The following is an 18,563-nucleotide window of genomic DNA, read 5'->3' as shown; positions in this document are numbered from 1 at the left end:
AGAAGAAACAAACATTAACATGGAAGTCACGACCAAAGCTAGAAGCTTCCCGCCGAGCGTCCTCGGAGACGGTGGCCAGTCAGAATGATGATGTGCTATTTGGAAAAAAAAAAAAAAATGCTTCCATCATCAAACAAGTCACAACACAGGCTTGCTCAAAAATTATTAGAAGTGTGTTGGCAGCTAATCAATTGTTCTGGAAAACCACTGTGCTGAGTAATACGTCTGCAAAGCCAGTTGGCTGACAGTGTGTTACACCAGGAAGGATGTGGTGGTTAAGGATTCCATCCCACATTAAGAAAGTTCAAATTCTTTGGTGAACTCCACTTCCTGCCACAATTCAAACACCTGATGGTGACGTTGAGCGTCTTCATCAGTTAATGTTCCCGCAACCGGGCTGGTCTGATATAAAACACTGATTACAAGGCGCTAAATGTTTCTTCCTTTCAGCTTTTCTGTTCCTCCTCTAAGCTTATCAAATGCCCCATGAGCCAACAGCGTGCATCTGTGGAGGGGCTGACATTTACACCGCAGAAAGCAGGAACTGGAATACTTGATCGTGACACGAGTCACAAAGCACAAAGATGTAAGTGCATCTGCTACCAAAAAAAAAAAAAGACACCACGAGACATGGCTTTCTAATGTAATGCTCCACCCACAACACTAGTGTCATTAAGTTTTGAACCATGTTCATTTTTTTTCTGCTGCCATTATCTTCCATCAAAAAGAAGCTAAAGTGGATTCCCAAATGCAGTCAAGTCACAACCTTTTGACTTGAAGCTGGATCTTTAAAACAGAGTTCCTGTGTTAAACTGACACTGACATTTAGTTGCAATTTCCTTAAGTGTCCCCCAAAGAGGAATGTGACCAGAAGCAGGACACAATCAGCAATCCCAGACTTTCCAGACCACAGGTTTTCAATAAAAACATCAATAGTGCACAAAATAGATAGAAAAAAAACAAAGCCAAAAAAAACACACACACACACACACATACCGTACAAGATGCATGATTTTCAGGGTAATTTGACAACCTGGTTATTTATAAAGGGAGAAATACACTGAAAGAACGGGCTGAAAGTGCTAAAAATATATAGATTTTTAAACACATTCACAATAAGTCAGTATAATAGATGCATATAAAGAGTGTTCTCATCTCTTTCACTGATGCTTTCATCTGAGGTACCAAGGGCAGGATTTAGATAGTTTCAAAGTAAAGCCAGAGGAAGAAAAGGTACCAAGAGTGACGTGCGCGCACACACGCACACACACACAAAAGCAAAGATGAATTCACAAGAAAACTGTCCCTTGAATTGATGCCACAGAGGACAGCGGACCCGGTTCCTCCCACACCACCGCTCCTTCTCTTTCAGGTGCAAGAAAAAGGTTTGTTCACAGCAAACGCTACGCTCGGCGAAGCGTCAGACCTCCCTGAACTCTTCAGATTCGGTTTCAAAGAGGACATACCGCTGCTTTCTTTTAGTTTTTTTTTTTTTTTTTATTGGCGCTCTTGCTTTTTGTCACTTCACAACTTGTGTCTGCAAAAAAAAAAAAAAAAAAAAAAAAATCCACGAATAGCTGCCACAGGCTGTAACGTAACTGCAGTTAACAGTTTCACACACATTAAGGTTTCGGGGCTCGGGTTTAAAAATCATAATCTCTGCGACGAATGAATCAACGTGAACACCTGCTGCGCAAAATCGTCATCGTGACCATAATCCCCGCCGCCAAATGTTACCCTTGATTCCAAAAGCCCGAGGCTTTTCCATGTCCAGGCGAAGAAGTTGTGGCTGTGATACTATTTTTTTCTCCGTCTTACCTTGTCGGCTGTGGGAGTTCATGGTCGTGGCGAGCTGGTCGGGAAGGAGAGGTGGTATCAGCGCCCCTGTGACGGGGGTGTAGTGACCAGCATGAGCTGGGCCGGGAAACCGAAGAGGCACAGAGGGCGGCGGGGGGTCGGTTCTCACAGCAGCATCACAACTAAACAACTGGAAGGAAAAGAAGAAACGGTGTTCTGGTAAATATCGGACACTTCACACGGAGGGCTGTGAACAACTTCCTTTATGGGATCACCTGTCAAATAATAGAGATGACCACGTGAGTTTCAGACTGTAGTTCAAAACAAATGTTATAAAAAAAAAAAAAAAAAGTACATTTTAGAAAACGAGTGGGTACATGTGTCCAGATCTTTTTCACTTTTCCATTAGTCTCAATAATTTGCAGATTCTTACATATATCTGCAGTAATCCTTTTTTTCAATTGGCCAAAATTAAGAATTGTACAACTTTAACAAAACATCGACGATCCAATTATTGGAGAGACAAAAACTATGTTCACATTCTCTAACGGCATAATTTTCTCTTCCTGGTAGGGGTGTGACGGGACACGATATTGGGCTCACAATCACGAGACGAGATTTCAAGAAAACTAAAATGACAAAATATATGACTGGAACAATAGACGTTTCTTATTTTGTGCATTTTGTGTGCAGGTCTAATGAAGGGACACCTTCAAATCCAAGCGACAGTGTCCCCTGGAGACAGGAGTCTCTTAGAGGGACATGCTATGAGGACTAAATGGAGGACATGTTTAAAGCAAAATACTTTGAGCTCATTGCCATGCCAAAAGCTGCTCAGTAACTAAAGGAAGAGTTTGATTGCCAATTGCTGCTAACCCTTCAACACAATGTAGTTCATATGCCAGCCCTTTAGGTGGCGCTGTAACTCAGCCAGAAATGCACCGGAGAAGAAGACACGGAGCTCTAAACTCTGCTGCGCTCTCTGAACACAGAACACAAGAAAACTACGCTTTATTAAACCAAATAACTTTGGGAGCACCGGGAAGATGGACTTAAAAATCAACCAAATTTTGGCCATTTCTCTGTCCACTCGGATTGAAATTTGCCAAAAAAAAAAAAAAAAAAAATTAAAAAACTAGTCCCTTGTCCAGGTTTGGCAAAGTGTCCGCTCCATTTGCTGAGCGTTCACCGTCTGATAGGCTTCTGCCTCGTGCCAGCGAGACAGCTTTTCATTTAACCGAGAAATCTCGTCATGATTTAATCTCGCGAGATCTCGTCACACCCCTACTTAATGGTACCCGTTTGTATTGCGTTTGAGTTTTGTTTTCATTGAAAGATTATATTTTAACTTTCTTCAAGCCTTCTGCAAACTTGTTCCATCCCATACACTGGAAAAAAAAAGCATAATTTTTCCTATCAAACAATAACCTCCTTCACATTATTATGTGACCAGTAACACAATGCATTTTCTTTTCCAACAAAACAAGTGTCTGTACTACTCAAATCATGGAAAACAGTTTTATGGGGGCAAAGCACACAGCCTGGATATTGTTGAAAAGTCAGTGACTTGACTTTAGGTAATATCGTCATGTTCTGTAACGAGGTACTGATTAGTCCAAGAACAATAATCTCAAAGGAAAGAGAAACAAAAGCACTGTTGTTGAGCTGGCAAGCACCATGAGTAAAAATAAGAAACACACAGACGCACAAAAACATGGAGATCGCCTGCACTGGAAAATTGTGGAGCTCATTCATCTTAAAGACACACAAACACAAAACAAGACATTGTTTTTGGTAGAGACAAGATAACGTGAAGAAATGAAAATCGTTGATCCATATGACGATTAACAGCTAGAACCCAAACCAAACAACAAGAGGAAAGTGTCTTAGTGGGTCTCTGTATGTTTCATGATTATACATTGCTTGAATCAGCATCATTAGTCGGTTTTTCCACTGATTTCCACACTACGACAACACAGCAGCTGGCTGTGTTGAGTATAAATAATCTGGAGTTTTCTTGCTTTAAGACTCTGGAAACAGCTTCCAGAATGACTTTTTTTTTTTTTTTTCCCCCAAAAAGCACTGGCCTTCATTTCCATGCAAACAGGAAACGTTGAGCGCAGCGTATCCACACCATTATCAGTCAATAGATTTTTCTGCATATGTGCGAGCAGACTGACAACAACAATGGAGGATGTCAGGGTTTGAGCTGCTTCTTTTCTTTTCTATCAAACCGCTGCTGTGAGAATGTGAAAACTTCTCAAACCAGAACGCCGTTTCGAGCCGATCATTGTTGTACAAACACAGCGATAACAATTCTAGTTGGATAAACTCTATACAACTGAACAAAGAAAAAAGTGGAATACTCTCTGCGGGAGGAAATAAAGACACAAGACTGATCTAGTTGACTACAATCTATGATGAAGATGTGCACCACAACCACTCTGATGCTGTAGAATCACAGGTTTGACGGTGGATTGTCTGTTTTTCTACAGCGTCACTCAGCATTCTTGGAAAAAAAAAAATGACTGCTGTCGTCAGGATTTGAATCCAGATCTTCCACATGGGAGCCACAAATTCTGCTGCTTCACATTGTGGCTGCTCACAAGTCAGGAAAGGGTTGTAAGTTCTTATCTAAATGTTTTCAAAGTTTCAGTGGCTACAGTGCAAAGCATTATTAAAAAAAATAAATAAAATACGAGACGTTCCGCACTGTGGAAGATCTCAGAGGACATGGCCGGAAGCCAAAGGTGACACCTGTGCAGATCAGGAGGAAAGAGGAACACCACGAAAGTCTTAGCAACACTATCGATCAATACATATTCAGAGCCGTCTGTCTGCATCTCAATCTTCCTGTCTCAAGTGAGACTCGTCAACGTGAGCCGAAATCTGCGAAAGTCGCGTCCGTCTATTCTTGTACATCGTCTTATCTTTAGGAGGAAGTCTGTCATTCCTGGTCAAAAAAATAAATAAACTTGCTTGTTGAATAAAAGTAACTTAAAGTCAAAATTTTCCTTTGGCATGAAAAATTTAGGACGATACTGTATAAATCACCTATTGAGAGGTGCAGCGACAGACAGGTTAATTCACTTCACCCATCATTGGTCGCGATATGTTGGCTGATCGTAAATATCTGCTGCTGGAAATTAATTACAAGTGACACTTTTTTAAAGTTACTTGAAAAATGAGGAGGAAAAGAAGTTTTCAGAAAGACAGAAACTGCACCAAGTGTTAAATTACTGGTGTCCATCTGGATTTACTATAAATTGCAGCATGTTTACGTAGCTGTCAGCGCTACACTGTCTGACTCTCTGCGCTCATCCAGTCAAGAAAAGTAATTAAATCATGTGGACTCAAACCATCCCAAACCACGGGCTCCACACCTAAAATTCCACATTTTATTAAGCCCAACCGATAAAGACACGACTTTCTGAGGCGGTTTAGCGCTCCTCACTGCAATCACTTCCCTTGCACAGATTGCACGGTCAGCATGGGAAGTCACAGCCTCGATGAAACGCTCATCTCTGTAGTGGACGCCAAAATTAAATGTAAACAGAGGCCTCCTGAAGGCTTCGTCTTACCTCTGAGTCAACAGCCCAGCAGAGCGGGGAGGAACATTTTCATACTGTCTTGTATGTGCGTGGGTCTTATGCAACCAAACTGCGAGAAGTATGTAAACAACCATGGGCGTGCGTTAGCGCACACACACACACACACACAGACACACACACATACACACACACTAACCAGAAGAAACTCACCTCTGTCACATCGAACAGGTGTCAAGCGAGCTGAACACAAACAAGTGGTAATGAGAGCTACAATCAGTCAATAGAAATCCCACAGAGGCCGCAGGAAGCGTGTGGATGTGCTCCCAGCCCCACTCTGCTTCCATCCCCAGGACTTAAAAGCTGTTCAACTGACTCGCCAACAAAGAAGTTAAAGTGCTTGGATAGACAGAACTTCACGGAAAAACATAATTTACCAGGAAAGAACTATATATAACGACCCATCCATGGGAAATTTAAAGTAACATACGGTGCAGCCTTTATGGATTTTCACCAGTGGCAAAAATGAAGGAATGATAGGTATAGTGGAGAAAGGGTGTTCAGTGTGTAGATGCATGACAGTGAGAGAACATGCAACACCATGGCATCTGAACCGGAAAAACATTTGGGACATCTGACATCTGAGTCCCTTTCCAAAGTCTGGGCTGCAGTTTTTCGAAAAATGAAACCTTTTTTTCAGAATTAACAAAAAATATCGATATTGTGAAGTAAACTGCTGCCATTATTTGCAAAAAACAACTAGGGTGCTTTAAATTGTCATGCGCCATCAGAAAGTGAACTTCAATCCTCTTTAAAAAGCCTTTCAAAGAGTTTACAAATACTTTTTGACCTGTCAAGCTCAGCTTTCCCCATCAAGACAAAAAAATCTGAAATATGTATGCACTCTTGATTTAAAAAGAGTTGATGGTGGTTTTTCCTCCACCAACCCTTCAGCCTTTTTTCTTTTTCCCCACAAATGTATATGGTAAGTGGAAATCTTGTCACTCTCTGCTGGACAAAAGTGGAAACTTCTCTGAACCCAACTTCTGAACATAAGTTAGAATTGGATGTATTTAAAAAAAAAAATTGTGATACCTATGTAAATGGATTTTTTTTCCCCACTTCTCCACCTCGATCACCACAGTCTTAATGAGGTGATACTGAAGTCAGTGTTGCTAACTGAGTGACTTTGTCACTATGTTTAACACCAATTTACACCCCTCTAGCAACTGAACTCCGAAAAGTGATGAGCAACACATCGGGTAACTTTTTCTGGCACCACTGGAGACTTTTGGAGAGTCTCCAATGAGACGTAGCGGGTATCATTCTTATACGTACTTCACAGGGAGTGGCGGGTGGTGCTTTGGACCACTGCTGCCTCCCAAAGTATCTCCTACAGCCTGGTGCTCGCATGAGCAGCGTAGATGTTCACCTCTCCATGCAGTCGGCTGAAGGGACACAAAATGTGTTGATGGATTTGTTTAGGCGTGATATGGCACCAAAAAAAGCCCTCAGCCTGTCAAAAAGAGGCCAGCGGTGCTCGGCTCAGATCAAACACCCTATTTTAGTCAGAGGAGTCTCCCGTCACTCGGGAATCTGTCACAGCTTGAAACACGATGTCACCAATGACCTCCGGCATGTCATCCCTTTCACTTTCCCTCTTCATGACACACACATAGCACACAGCTGCAAGGGAAACCCTAAAATGCTCTTTAACCGATGCCGGAGACTGAAAAACAAGAGTGTGATCAGCAGCAGAGGTTGCAATGACACTCCCAGTGTTGTCACAATACTAAAATAAAGCATCGATACAACAGGAACTGAATATTGCTGCTCAATGCCAGCTTCAGAATGGACTTAGTATCAAGTTATTGATATTTTTGACAACTCTACTTACATGTGATTTCATCTTTTTTTTTTTTTTTTTAATTTTCTTTCACTTAAAACAACCTGTGTACAACAGCAGTATGTGTATTCCCCTCCAAAAGCATTGGAACAGCAAAGCGAATTCCTTTGTTTTAGTGACTCACTGAAGATAATGTTGGTTTAGCTGGAGGGAACCATGTACATATGGGGAGAACATGCAAACTCCACACAGAAAAGGCCCCAGCCGGCATTTGAACCCAGGACCTTGTTTTGAGGCAAGAGCAGTAATCACTGTGCCACTGCGCAAAAAAAAAAATAATAATAATAATAATAAAAATGAACATGATAAACTTCATTGTATTGCTTTGCACAGATGGATTTCTCTGTAAACTTGGCAGGCAAAATGATTCTGTATTTTTCTTCTAACATCGGTTGTGTGATCAATAAATATTAATGAGCCCATTCCAAAAGCAGCTATGGAAGCCTGAGCCATGATGTTACCTCCACCATGCATCACAGATGATTTCCATCCTGTTGGTGGAGATGAATATTGGTCTCATCAGTCCATAAGACTGTTCCAGAACTTTTGTGACTGACCTCTTTACTTCTTTGTAAATTCGAATATATTGTTTCCCACATGTTGACATAAATATCAGGAAGCAAAGGATGAAATTCTAAACTTTCGTCAAAAATTCATCTTTTCAACTTAAATTGAAATGTTTTCAGTTGAAAGACAATAATAAAGGAATCGACTCTTCCGTTCTAATACCTTTGGAGGCGACTGTATCTCTAATAAATCATTTGAGTCATTTCTACCTGCTGACACTGATGATTGGATGAGATTTATTGTTCTACTGCAAGTCAAGTTTGAGTCTGAAATCATTTCATGGCGCTCGACAGGAAAACAGCTCTCCGGGCGCCTTAATGGACTTCATTTCCCAAGCACTCCAAGCACTGCCGGGAGTAATCACGGTGGCATAAAAATAACATGTGGTCAGATAGTGAGCAGTAAACAACAATTAAGAAAGCCCCTTGCATAGCTCATGAAATGAATCATTGAAAACGCACTTGTTCCATGAAGACTGCGTCGGCCTTTCAGCTCTAATTGACCATAAATTATTCATGTGGCGAATGAGATTATCAGCATCGCTCGTATGCCACAGATTGATTTGTTCCTCATTTGTCTCTGGTGTTGGCAAAAATAGTTCAGGTACGTGGCGTTATCTTTCTCAAGTCAATATCGAAACTCGAATTAAAAAAAAGTTGCATATATAACTGCTCCTGCAACAAGACGAGATCACACTGTGTCCAACTGTTGCTGCCTCAGCTGAGAGCATGACTCCAAACTGAAATCATCTTTTCCGGTTTAAATTTTTTATAGGAGGGGATTTAAAGGTAATATTATACTTGTAACTTTGGAGAAAATTGATCACAGGCCATGCAAGGCAGAGGGGAACAAGTGAGCAGGTTACCCTGCATTAATACGCCTGCGGTAACGCAATATTCTCTGCTGCTTGTTCTCGGAGGAACAAGGTCAGCCACGGCTGCAGGACGTCAAATGAATCAGCTGTTGGCTAAACGGTGACAAGACGACAAACAAGGACGAGCAGTATCAAGTGGCAAAGCGGGATCGTTTTTCTTGTCGGTGCACAGCTCCAAGTGTTCTGCGCGCCACCAGACAGCTGCTCGTATCAACACTTAATATGCCAATAATACACACGTCTGTGCGTGATTATAGATTAGACTATCAAAATCAAACAACAGAGGAATGTGTTGCAACATATTAGCAACCAATCCTGAAGCGGTGCGTGAAAAATGTCCTAAAATTACTTTGAAGATAAGAGAAATGAGGAACATGACTTTTTTTATTGTTTCAGATTGTGCATTCGTTTGATACGGCATGGATGAGGGCGCGAAGGTGCTCCTGGGCAGCCGAAACGAGAAAGTCAAGGGCTACCAGAATGGCAACTTTGTATGACCGACCGTTATCAGCAACATCCCCGACCAACATGAAACATTAAGTGCAACAGATCAAAAAAATTTGCCTCCAGAGTCTCTTTCATTCTTGTGGACACTGACGTATTAAGGTACAGGACTGATTCCTCTGAGGCTTTACTTGATGATGTGAATTTCCTGCTGCACTGCAACCCAACTAAGATGTGGTGATTGTAGAATTGGGAATCTGAGTCCTGACATGGGGAATTCTCATGCACTCTGAAAACAACCACAAGAACACAGACTGAACTTTTCAGTGAAAATTACAACACCAGCAGTCTGAAGTGTATTGATCAAGATTTTCCTGTTGCTTAAGCCAAATTTTGACCCAACAATCTGAATTTGATGATAGAGGTTCATCAACTCTGTATTGCTGTTGAAATGTACAAACTTTGCTCCTGGACTGCTGTAGGTTACATGTGCTGGAAAAAAAAAGGCATGCTTTTGATGGAAGTGAAGGTAATGATTTTTACCCAGTGGGTCAATCAATAAAGAAAATTCATAGGGACCAATATTTTAAAGATAAGCTGTTACGTTTAGTAATTTTGTAGACTTGACTACTTTTTACTCTGGATGTCCTTCCCACCACAACAGTAGTTAAAAACAAATATTCCCCGGTGTCAATGTCAAGACTTCTAAAAACGCTCCATCGCTCAAAACCCTCAAGTTTTACAGAAAATGCCTTCAAGTTTTTTTTTTTTTTTGTTCCTCCACTTATTCAGTTTTTCAGAAAACACTTGAGTTAGATGTTGAAGAAAACTATGCAGACATGCATAACTGGGCTGAATGCAAACAACAAATATCTGAAGAAAACTCAACAACCTCTCCAAAGTGTTTGCTGGCAGCATAGAAGTTCAAAAAGTCTTATCTCTAAAGAGACAGACTCTTCATTTAGCAGTTCTACAGTACTCTGTCCTTGCAAAAACCAGATGTGGCAGACAGATAACCTGAGCATGAAAGGTAATGCTTCCTTATCAACAACTACCTAATTTGGCATTTCCCGGTAATGGTTTGAGTCTGTTAAATCTGTCTGAACTGTGTTTTCATACCCATGAAAGTGATGCAAGAGAGGTGAATTTCTCTGGTGAGCTCAAGCTCGACATGTCCGAGTTCAAATGTGTAATTTAAGTCGGTGGGAGAAATCTGGAAAGCGCTGCGATTCGCTTTGAAAGTGGAGTGGGCACTTTCTGGAGAGGAATGCGAGGTTGGTGATTACAAGTTTTGGCATCCTGTAATGTAAAACACCACAATAATGCCTTCAGTCCTTCCCTGTCTGCTTTAAAATACATGCAAGTCGTGGAATAATCAGGTTAAAAAAAAAACAAATTTATAACTTAATGAGATCGTCGTGAACAGTTGACAACCAAAGGGATTCACAGGGTTTTTTTTTTTCCTTTCACAATGTTCACTGCCTTATAGACCATCCTCTTGCCAAAAAACATAACCAACCTGATTATCAGCCTGTTATTAATGAGTCATTTAATCTTCATGTGATTTTAATGTTGCAACAAAACATTTCTCTATTCTAAGAAGAAAAGCAGAAAGCAGCACCTTTTCAAGCAGTCTTCATCAAACCCTGCAGCCCACTCCACTTTTTATACATGCACTCCTTCACGGTCACTCTTGTTCTCACACTAATGTATTTTTGCACCTTTCTCACAGCTCCACACATTTACATCACCAATTACATTTATGAAACTTTCCTTTCTGTGCCGGGAGTTTTATTGCTTTTTCCAAGTAAAAGCTGGCTTTGTAGCACTCTCTCCTCAGAGACATTGGGTTTTTGATGATTGCTGTGCAAACGAAAGCGTGAAGCTGCTTCCACATGATCAGACCGCCGACTAATATCAAGCTCTTCAAAAAAAAAGTGATGACGCTCGACCTCATGCTCCAACATACTGCACAATAAACGTTTCAGGAGTCCTGAACGCCAACCCAGGGTTCAAACATGGACATAAAGCTGTCTTTTGACCTTTCTATTCTGCAGCCAGATGCCAAGAAGTAACTTTCACCATGTGATTCCATGAAAGGAATCAAAACTCAACTCTCAGTAGGAGAAACTGGAATTAAAGACCAAATAAATTTAAAGAAACAGACAAAAATACCTTCTAACAACAGACAAAGGAAATCAGTAATGTGACAGTTTTCCTGCTTAGATCTTATGTATTCATTGAGGAAGTGACATTTGTCATGACGTTCTTTAAGTTTAGACAAAAATGAACAAGTGAAGTCTTCTGAGCTCTTGCACAAACTCATGAACCAATCCAGCCGGGGGAAACCGAGGTCCGGCCACAACGGGACTGATGATCGTTTGTGTTTCGACCTCTTCAGGTACAGAGTTATCGCTCCAAGTTGACTTTTTAACCGTCCGACAGACAGATATGCGATGTATATGAGCTCTATCAACCTGTTGTGGTGATGATCTGTGCAGATTTTATGAAGACGTATTCCTCCAGAAACCCGAAGTTCATTCTCTGAATGATATAAATGTTTGTCTTAGCTGACAATGCAGAAAAGGTACGGCAGATACATTTGAGCAAAAACAGTCCTGAAAACAGAAATTTTAAACTCTAAAAGAATTAAACAGACATAATAGACATAGAGTGCTGCTTTAAGTATAAGCGCATTCCTGCTAAACGAACCACCACCTGCTGGCACGAACAGAAAGTAAAGTTTAAATTAGTTTTGAGTTGCTGGGAAAAAAAGAAAAAAAAACCTTAACTATCAACATGAGGGTATTTTACATTCGAAGCATTTGTTTGAAACAAAATGCGGCATGCCAGGGGATCACTGCGCCCGGTTTGAGTGAGATGATGTGGTCGGGAAGGGGGTAAGCCGGTTTTTTACAGTCCTGCTGGTTGAGTGTGCCGACGCACCGCAGGCACCGCAGCTCGTCCCCGGCACTGCCTCCTCCGCCGACAGGCCGACTCACTGTAACGTCCTCGACATAAACACGGACGAGGATGGCCTTACCTCAAATTGCCAGCCACTTGCTGACTGATTTGAACGAGCCGGGGCGGGTTCAAAGTCAGGACAAGGTCCTGGCAGAGCACAAAGGAGCTAAAATGGGTTTATTATTCAAGTTGTGAGGCACAACGGGGTATAAGGGGGCTGAATGTGAGAGAATGATTCACAGCCATGAACTCATTGGGCGGCCACAAGGATCAACACAGGGATTCATCGAGCCTCAAATCACATCAGTCGAGGCTGAGAGCTTCTGTATAGTTGCCCATTAAAAGCTCTGAGTCCCTTTAACTGCTCTGAATCTTCTTCTTGTCTACTTTTACTGCTTCTTTGGCCAATATCCAGCTTCCCTTCCTTCAGTAACTTGCACAACGGCAAGAATGACAAGTGAAGTAACTGTGCAAAGATGGACCTCACCTTTGCCTTGAATGTTAAAATAACCCAACGGATGAAAGACGATTCAAACCGATGAATGTGCATGTCACCGTAATTGGTTTACGGATTCCTTCTAGTGTCATTCAGACCATATTAGTGTCTCTTCTCACAACGTGTGCAATCACAAGAACGAGCGGAAACAAAGATGCAGTAATATGCTGGGCAGCTCCGAGCTGAAGGGAAATCCCTGCCAAACGAATTCCTGCTGGGTAAATGTGTCTGTGCATTACAGGCTCCTGTCACCTTATTTGTCCCCAGACACAACAGAGGCATTAATAGACCCCCATTACATTCCATTAGTGTGACAACATCCACAAAATGTCCACAAACAAACAAACAAACATACCGCGCGCCAGCTCCAGGCTAAATAAATAGGAGTAAGCTGGAAAGTCAGACCTGCGATGTGACAGAGCACAGAGAAACTTCGCTAAATGAGCTTATTAATGAGATCAGGAGACGCAAACTTCATAAGCAGTAAAGAGGGAAAATTAATCAGTCACGAGCTGCGGTAACACAGTAAGAGGAAAGTTTGTGCATGAGATTAAATGACATATAAAGCCTGAGTAAAAGAAAAAAAAAAAAAAGAGATGAACGAGGTTTGTCACAATCATTACATAACCCGTGGCCTGACCGCAGTCACTCTGCATCACCGCTTCCATTCATCTGCATGAAAACAGCTGGATTAAAGCAACAAGAGTCAAGTTTTCATCACTGTTTCCAAACCGTTTTCCACCAGTCGAAGGTGTGACTGGGGCTCCTCCTCTACAGACATCTGCTCACAGGGACTAGCACGTCTTCTTCTGTGGTTTCTCACAGCCCAGAGAGAATTAATGCCACCACCTGTTAATCTGAAGGCACTTCACTTTTAATCCTCTCATTTTAATGTCAGTGTTCAAAAAAAACACAAAGAGCTCGATAGCTTGGAAAGAGGCCACTGCAACAAACGGAAAAAAAGACCTCATACGATAACGTACTAAAGCAAGTGCTGCACTCAGGAGTGAATATATAAACTATGAACATAAATCCAACGACCCAATACAAAACTAAGCAGTTTTTTTTTCTTTTTAAATAATTGATAAACTTCAGTTTTAAAAAAATTAACTCTGCAACATCTAAACTGAACACATCAATTCAAAGATCCAAAATAATCTGGAAGAAAAGTTTAATCTCTGGGTTATAAAGTCAATACCACAACCAAAACAGTGATTGAATAACATTTTCTGTGGGCATTCAAACATCTCAAGAGCTGATACTCACAAATGTGCACAAACATCTATACATCAACAATGCTACTGTCATTTTATGGACATTTTATCAATCATAACAAGAGAAATCATCCAGCAAGTCATCCGAGGTTCATGAAGACCAAAACGCAGCTCTGCTGAGGGACACGCTGCACATTCCAGAAATAGCTTCACCACCAGACAGGAAACAATAAAGTGATTTACATATTTATAACAGCAACAACTCCTGCGGTGAGGAGAGAACACGGCCGAGTCATGTGAGCGCCTCCCTCGATTTGTGATTGTGAAATACAGCAGGAACTGTGATCAGCGCAGAGATAAACTCTCAATCAGAATATTTCTTAAAGCAGCTTTGCTTACGATGTAACGAATCCATTTATTGGAAAAGGTCAATAATCCACTTTTTCCCATGTCATACTTCGGTGCACCTCCAGACCAGAGGCTCCCACACTTCTACATCTTCTGAGCTACTTTGTAAACAAAAGGTCAAAACATCCTACATATAAATGAAAATGACAGGCTTTTATTTTCTGTCTAGATGTGAGTGAGGATTAACCTTTTTGGATCAAACACGCCCAAAAAACATCTTTGAAAATCAATAAGACTGACCATCAACAGTGTAACTACTTGCTGGCATTTCGGTTAAACCAAGCTCTGTGAGTTTGGTACCGAACGTCCACTCAGAGCCGAGCTGGACGCAGGACGTCCTCTGGCCGTGCTACTCCATGTTTTCCCTCACTTTCACTTTCAAACATCTGCTGTAACAAACAGCAACCGCAGGCCACGTTGGAAAGCCGTCAACGGTTGCCATGGAAACTGGCGGAGACACCGAAACGCCACCCCTGTCATATTGTCACCACGCTGTTTTTACGGTTTTGCGCGGGACGTCACAGACACTTGGCCACACGGGGACTTCTGCAATAACCATGCAACACGAGAAATACCTCAGTGAAGTCTTGGTCGACTGATTCCGAGCGTACCTGCACTGCGGTTTGTACCTGAGAGGAGGAGAGATCTCGGACCGGCCGCCCTTCCTGACACGTTTCAACAGCACAGTCGACACACTAGGCATCACTCCACTAACGCATAGCTTTATGACCCTCAGTTTTCCATCTGTGGCTTCACAAAAACACTGATTAGATGTTTTTATAGCACTATAGAAGCTGTACTGCGGCATCGCCTCGCAATTACGAATTTACAGCGGTCTTGAGAATAAAATAATGATTTCTACTCATACTTGTTATAACTGTATATTTTCTGCATTGGTCCCTCCAGTGGCGCAGTGCTTCCCGGAGAAATGAGTATACGCTCAATTACTGCCTTCTTTTAAAGCAGTTTGTTCACACTTTTTTTTTTTCCCACTGTCTCATAATTTCAGCAAAATTCAGCAGTTGGCAATACTTTCCTCGTCATGACGTCATGACCTGCGCTACTCCGTCTCCGATCGGCTCGTACGCCCTCATGCTACACAGTAAACGTAGACATAAACCAATCAAATCAGTGAAGTGGGAATTTGGAGGTGGGCGCACACAATGCTGACCGAAAAACATGAGAACTATTTTGCAGAGCAAACCGCTGAAAGCATCGCCTCTTGCCGCTTCATTAAGTCAGTGTTTGGTGTTTATGCAACTTCAGTAACCTTGGCACACCTTGACTCGACGCCATCAGCAACAATATTTTTAGAAAATACTGGATGTGCTCCAACGAGTGCATTTTTTAAATTTCCTTTAAGCTAAATGGAGATTTAAGAGCCTAAAAGTTTTATGTCATGATCAGTTTTTAGTCTTTGAGGAAATTCTGACGATAGATCGATGGCTGGGTGGACGCCAGGGAAGAGTTTCAAAACTGATGGAAACATGTGTTTTAGAGACACATTATTAATACACGTCACTTTCTAATATTACCTCGATTTTGCACTAATCAACTGGCAATTTCGTCCTGAGCATTTCCTTTGAATGACATGTCTTCGCTCAACAAATTAACATGATACAAATGAGATAAAGCTTAGTCTGCAGACAGGTTACCATGTTTACTTTAGTCTGACTCAGCAGGTTTCTGAAAGTTAAAAAAAAACTAACAATACTTAAAATTTAATCCTCACACAAGGACAAAAGTCTGTGGCGCTCTGCCTCCCTCCATGTTTCACTGAGCCAGAACAAACCCATGCTGCTGCTGCTTCATGCCACACCGGCGTCCTGGAGACTGGTCCTAACTTCAGGTCAGTGGTATTCAAAAAAGACCGGGGGCTCTTTCTGTGTGGAGTTTGCATGTTCTCCCTATGCCTATACATTTTCCTCATGTTGTGCTCTCACCGTCCAAACACATGCATTTGAGCTTAATGATTTCTGCATGCCGTCCACACAATTTCAATACTGATTATAAATAGAAAATCTAAACATGTTGACTGTGTTTTTCTTCAAAAGCAGATTCATTATTTAGATTAGCTGCTACGGGCCTGAGTGGGTAAAGCAGGGGTGTCAGTGACGTGGCCTGTTTGGCCTGTCAGAGGAGTCAATCTGGAACGTGAGAGGACCTCACAAAGTGAAAACATTATTATGGAATTCTGAACTGAAATTGTTTTGTTTTCCAACAGTCACACTCAGGCGAACGCTTCCAAACTCAAGTCAAAGTGAGTTTTGTCAATTACTGCTGCATATGCAAGACACACAGCAGAACAGAAATATCATCTTGCTCCAGTGGTGTAAATATGTAAACACAAAAGAATAAAAAAAAAGTAGACAACACACACAGTTCCACGCAGTTTATAAGGTTCTCTTCAGATTTGCGAAAGTGTCTCATTATGGTTTGACATTGGTTACTGATTCAGGGATGTATTTATCTTCTTTAACATGATGTTGTGTCTCTTGTGCTACAAGACTACTCATTTCCCTTATTGTGCTGAACTCATGCTTCAGAGGAACTCCGAGGGCCTTTTCTCTTTTCCAGAAGGCCGCTCTGACCTTGTTCCTGTGGGGCCTGGAGTTTACCAGCATGTGCCAGCCAGCAGTCCCCTGGAGCTTGTAATGCAGAGGGAATAGTTTCCACTAAAGGGAGAGAGAGAGAGAGAGAGCGAAGCCCAGACAACCCCGCTGCTGCTGCTGCTCTCTCCCGTGTTTACACTTCAAGAAGACACAAGTTTACACCCAAAGCTGCGGCAGCGGCGGTCCAACCTCAGCACATCACACGCAAACACCTCGCACACATCCAGCCGTGCGTAAAATGACGCAAACGAGCGCAGACCTACCTGGCGCTCCGTGCGCCAATGCGCGTCGGTTTCTACTTCTGAATGAGCCAAGTTTTGGGTGCAACTGTGGTTCACAACTTAAACAAGGTGACAAAAAACAAAAAAAAAATCCCTCCCTACATCTGGCAGGGGATCCTACTCCTCGGTCCCAGTCGAAAATCAGCGCACAGAGCTGAGAGTTTCTCTTCTAATCTACTTCCCAACATTTAGGAAACAATGTATCTGTCATGTCTCAATCGAGCAGCGAAAGTTGTTGCACAATACTCGGCGGCTTGTTTTCGGTAAATCCGCTCCAAACTGCTCGAACACTTCAATCCAAGGATTGCGCAACTTCTTTTAAATTTTATTTCACGCTTCCCTCCTCCTGGCTGCAGAGCGCCGTGAGTGTTTATGAAGGGGAAAGTAAAGCAAGGCAGAGCAGAGGCACAGGGAGCGCGAGCGCAACAGCACGGAACATAAACACTGGCAACTTTCTTTTTTTCTTTCGTTTCCCCAAACAGCGGGGTCTGCGACAAAAGACGCAAAGGAGACGCTACCTGGTTCGAGCACCCTGCGGCGCACCGTCGCCAGATTTCCTCCCACTCTCCGGTAGCATCCACAGTGCGGGCTCTCAGGACGGGGGCGAAGCACCACCGAGCCAACAAACTCCGCCATACTGAATTAATCACGTGTCGGACAGCCGCCTGTAGTTCCCTGTAGGGGGCGTGGTCTGCGGCCGGCGGTGATTGACAGCTGGGAGGACACACGCACACACACTCACACACAATCACACACACACACCGCCCAGGTGTGCACTGTTTACCTGTGGCTTATGACATCCCATTCACTCACGTTTTGACATCCTGGCAGAGATTTTTAATGTTGGTGTTTCTCCAACTGCTTCTGAAAATCAGTGCTGAAATGAACTACATGCTGAAGGACGTTTCTGCACTTTAAGAATGTAAAGCCAGCTAAAACCGGAAATATATATATATATATATATATATATATATATATATATATATATATATATATATATATATATATATATATATATATGTGTGTGTGTGTGTGTGTGTGTGTGTGTGTGTGTGTGTGTGTGTGTGTGTATATATATATATATATATATATATATATATATATATATATATATATATATATATATAAAGTATTGGAGAAAAAACAAAAACAACAGACTCATGCACTAACCCTAATTCAAATGTATGGGTATTTATGAATCAGTGTTTTTCTGAGAAATTTTGAGCACACGCCCTGTGTTCCGAGACCTTTTTTCCTGCCAGAGACCAGCAGCTGTCCGTGACCAGACACTACACCTCACTCTTCCCCGTCACAAGGCCTCACCTTCTTCCTTTTCTGTTCGGGACTCCCAGGCAACCATTTTTTTTTCCAGAGCCGCAGAGGACATGCGTCAACATGCCACACTCAATGGCTGGTATAATACTTATGTGCAGACACATATATCGACAGTAG

The 18,563-nt window shown here is 42.0% G+C and overlaps 1 protein-coding gene across 1 annotated transcript in view; it reads right to left on the bottom strand.

Annotated features, from left to right (window-relative positions):
* The window catches only part of hdac4 (histone deacetylase 4), a 130,379-nt gene extending 112,641 nt beyond the window's left edge, over positions 1-17,738 (bottom strand). The window contains exons 1-2 of the mRNA XM_030111416.1: positions 17,630-17,738; positions 1,819-1,987 (exon numbers count right to left, since the gene is read on the bottom strand). Coding sequence (XP_029967276.1) covers positions 1,819-1,840 — 22 coding nt within the window. The 5' untranslated portion in view covers positions 1,841-1,987; positions 17,630-17,738. The remainder of the gene's footprint in view (positions 1-1,818; positions 1,988-17,629) is intronic.
* Positions 17,739-18,563: the final 825 nt, after the last annotated feature.

Source organism: Salarias fasciatus, chromosome 16, assembly GCF_902148845.1.
Source record: "Salarias fasciatus chromosome 16, fSalaFa1.1, whole genome shotgun sequence".
Taxonomy (NCBI): domain Eukaryota; kingdom Metazoa; phylum Chordata; class Actinopteri; order Blenniiformes; family Blenniidae; genus Salarias; species Salarias fasciatus.
The sequence above is the reverse complement of the archived record's forward strand: the minus strand, read 5'-3'. Positions and strand labels throughout refer to the sequence as shown.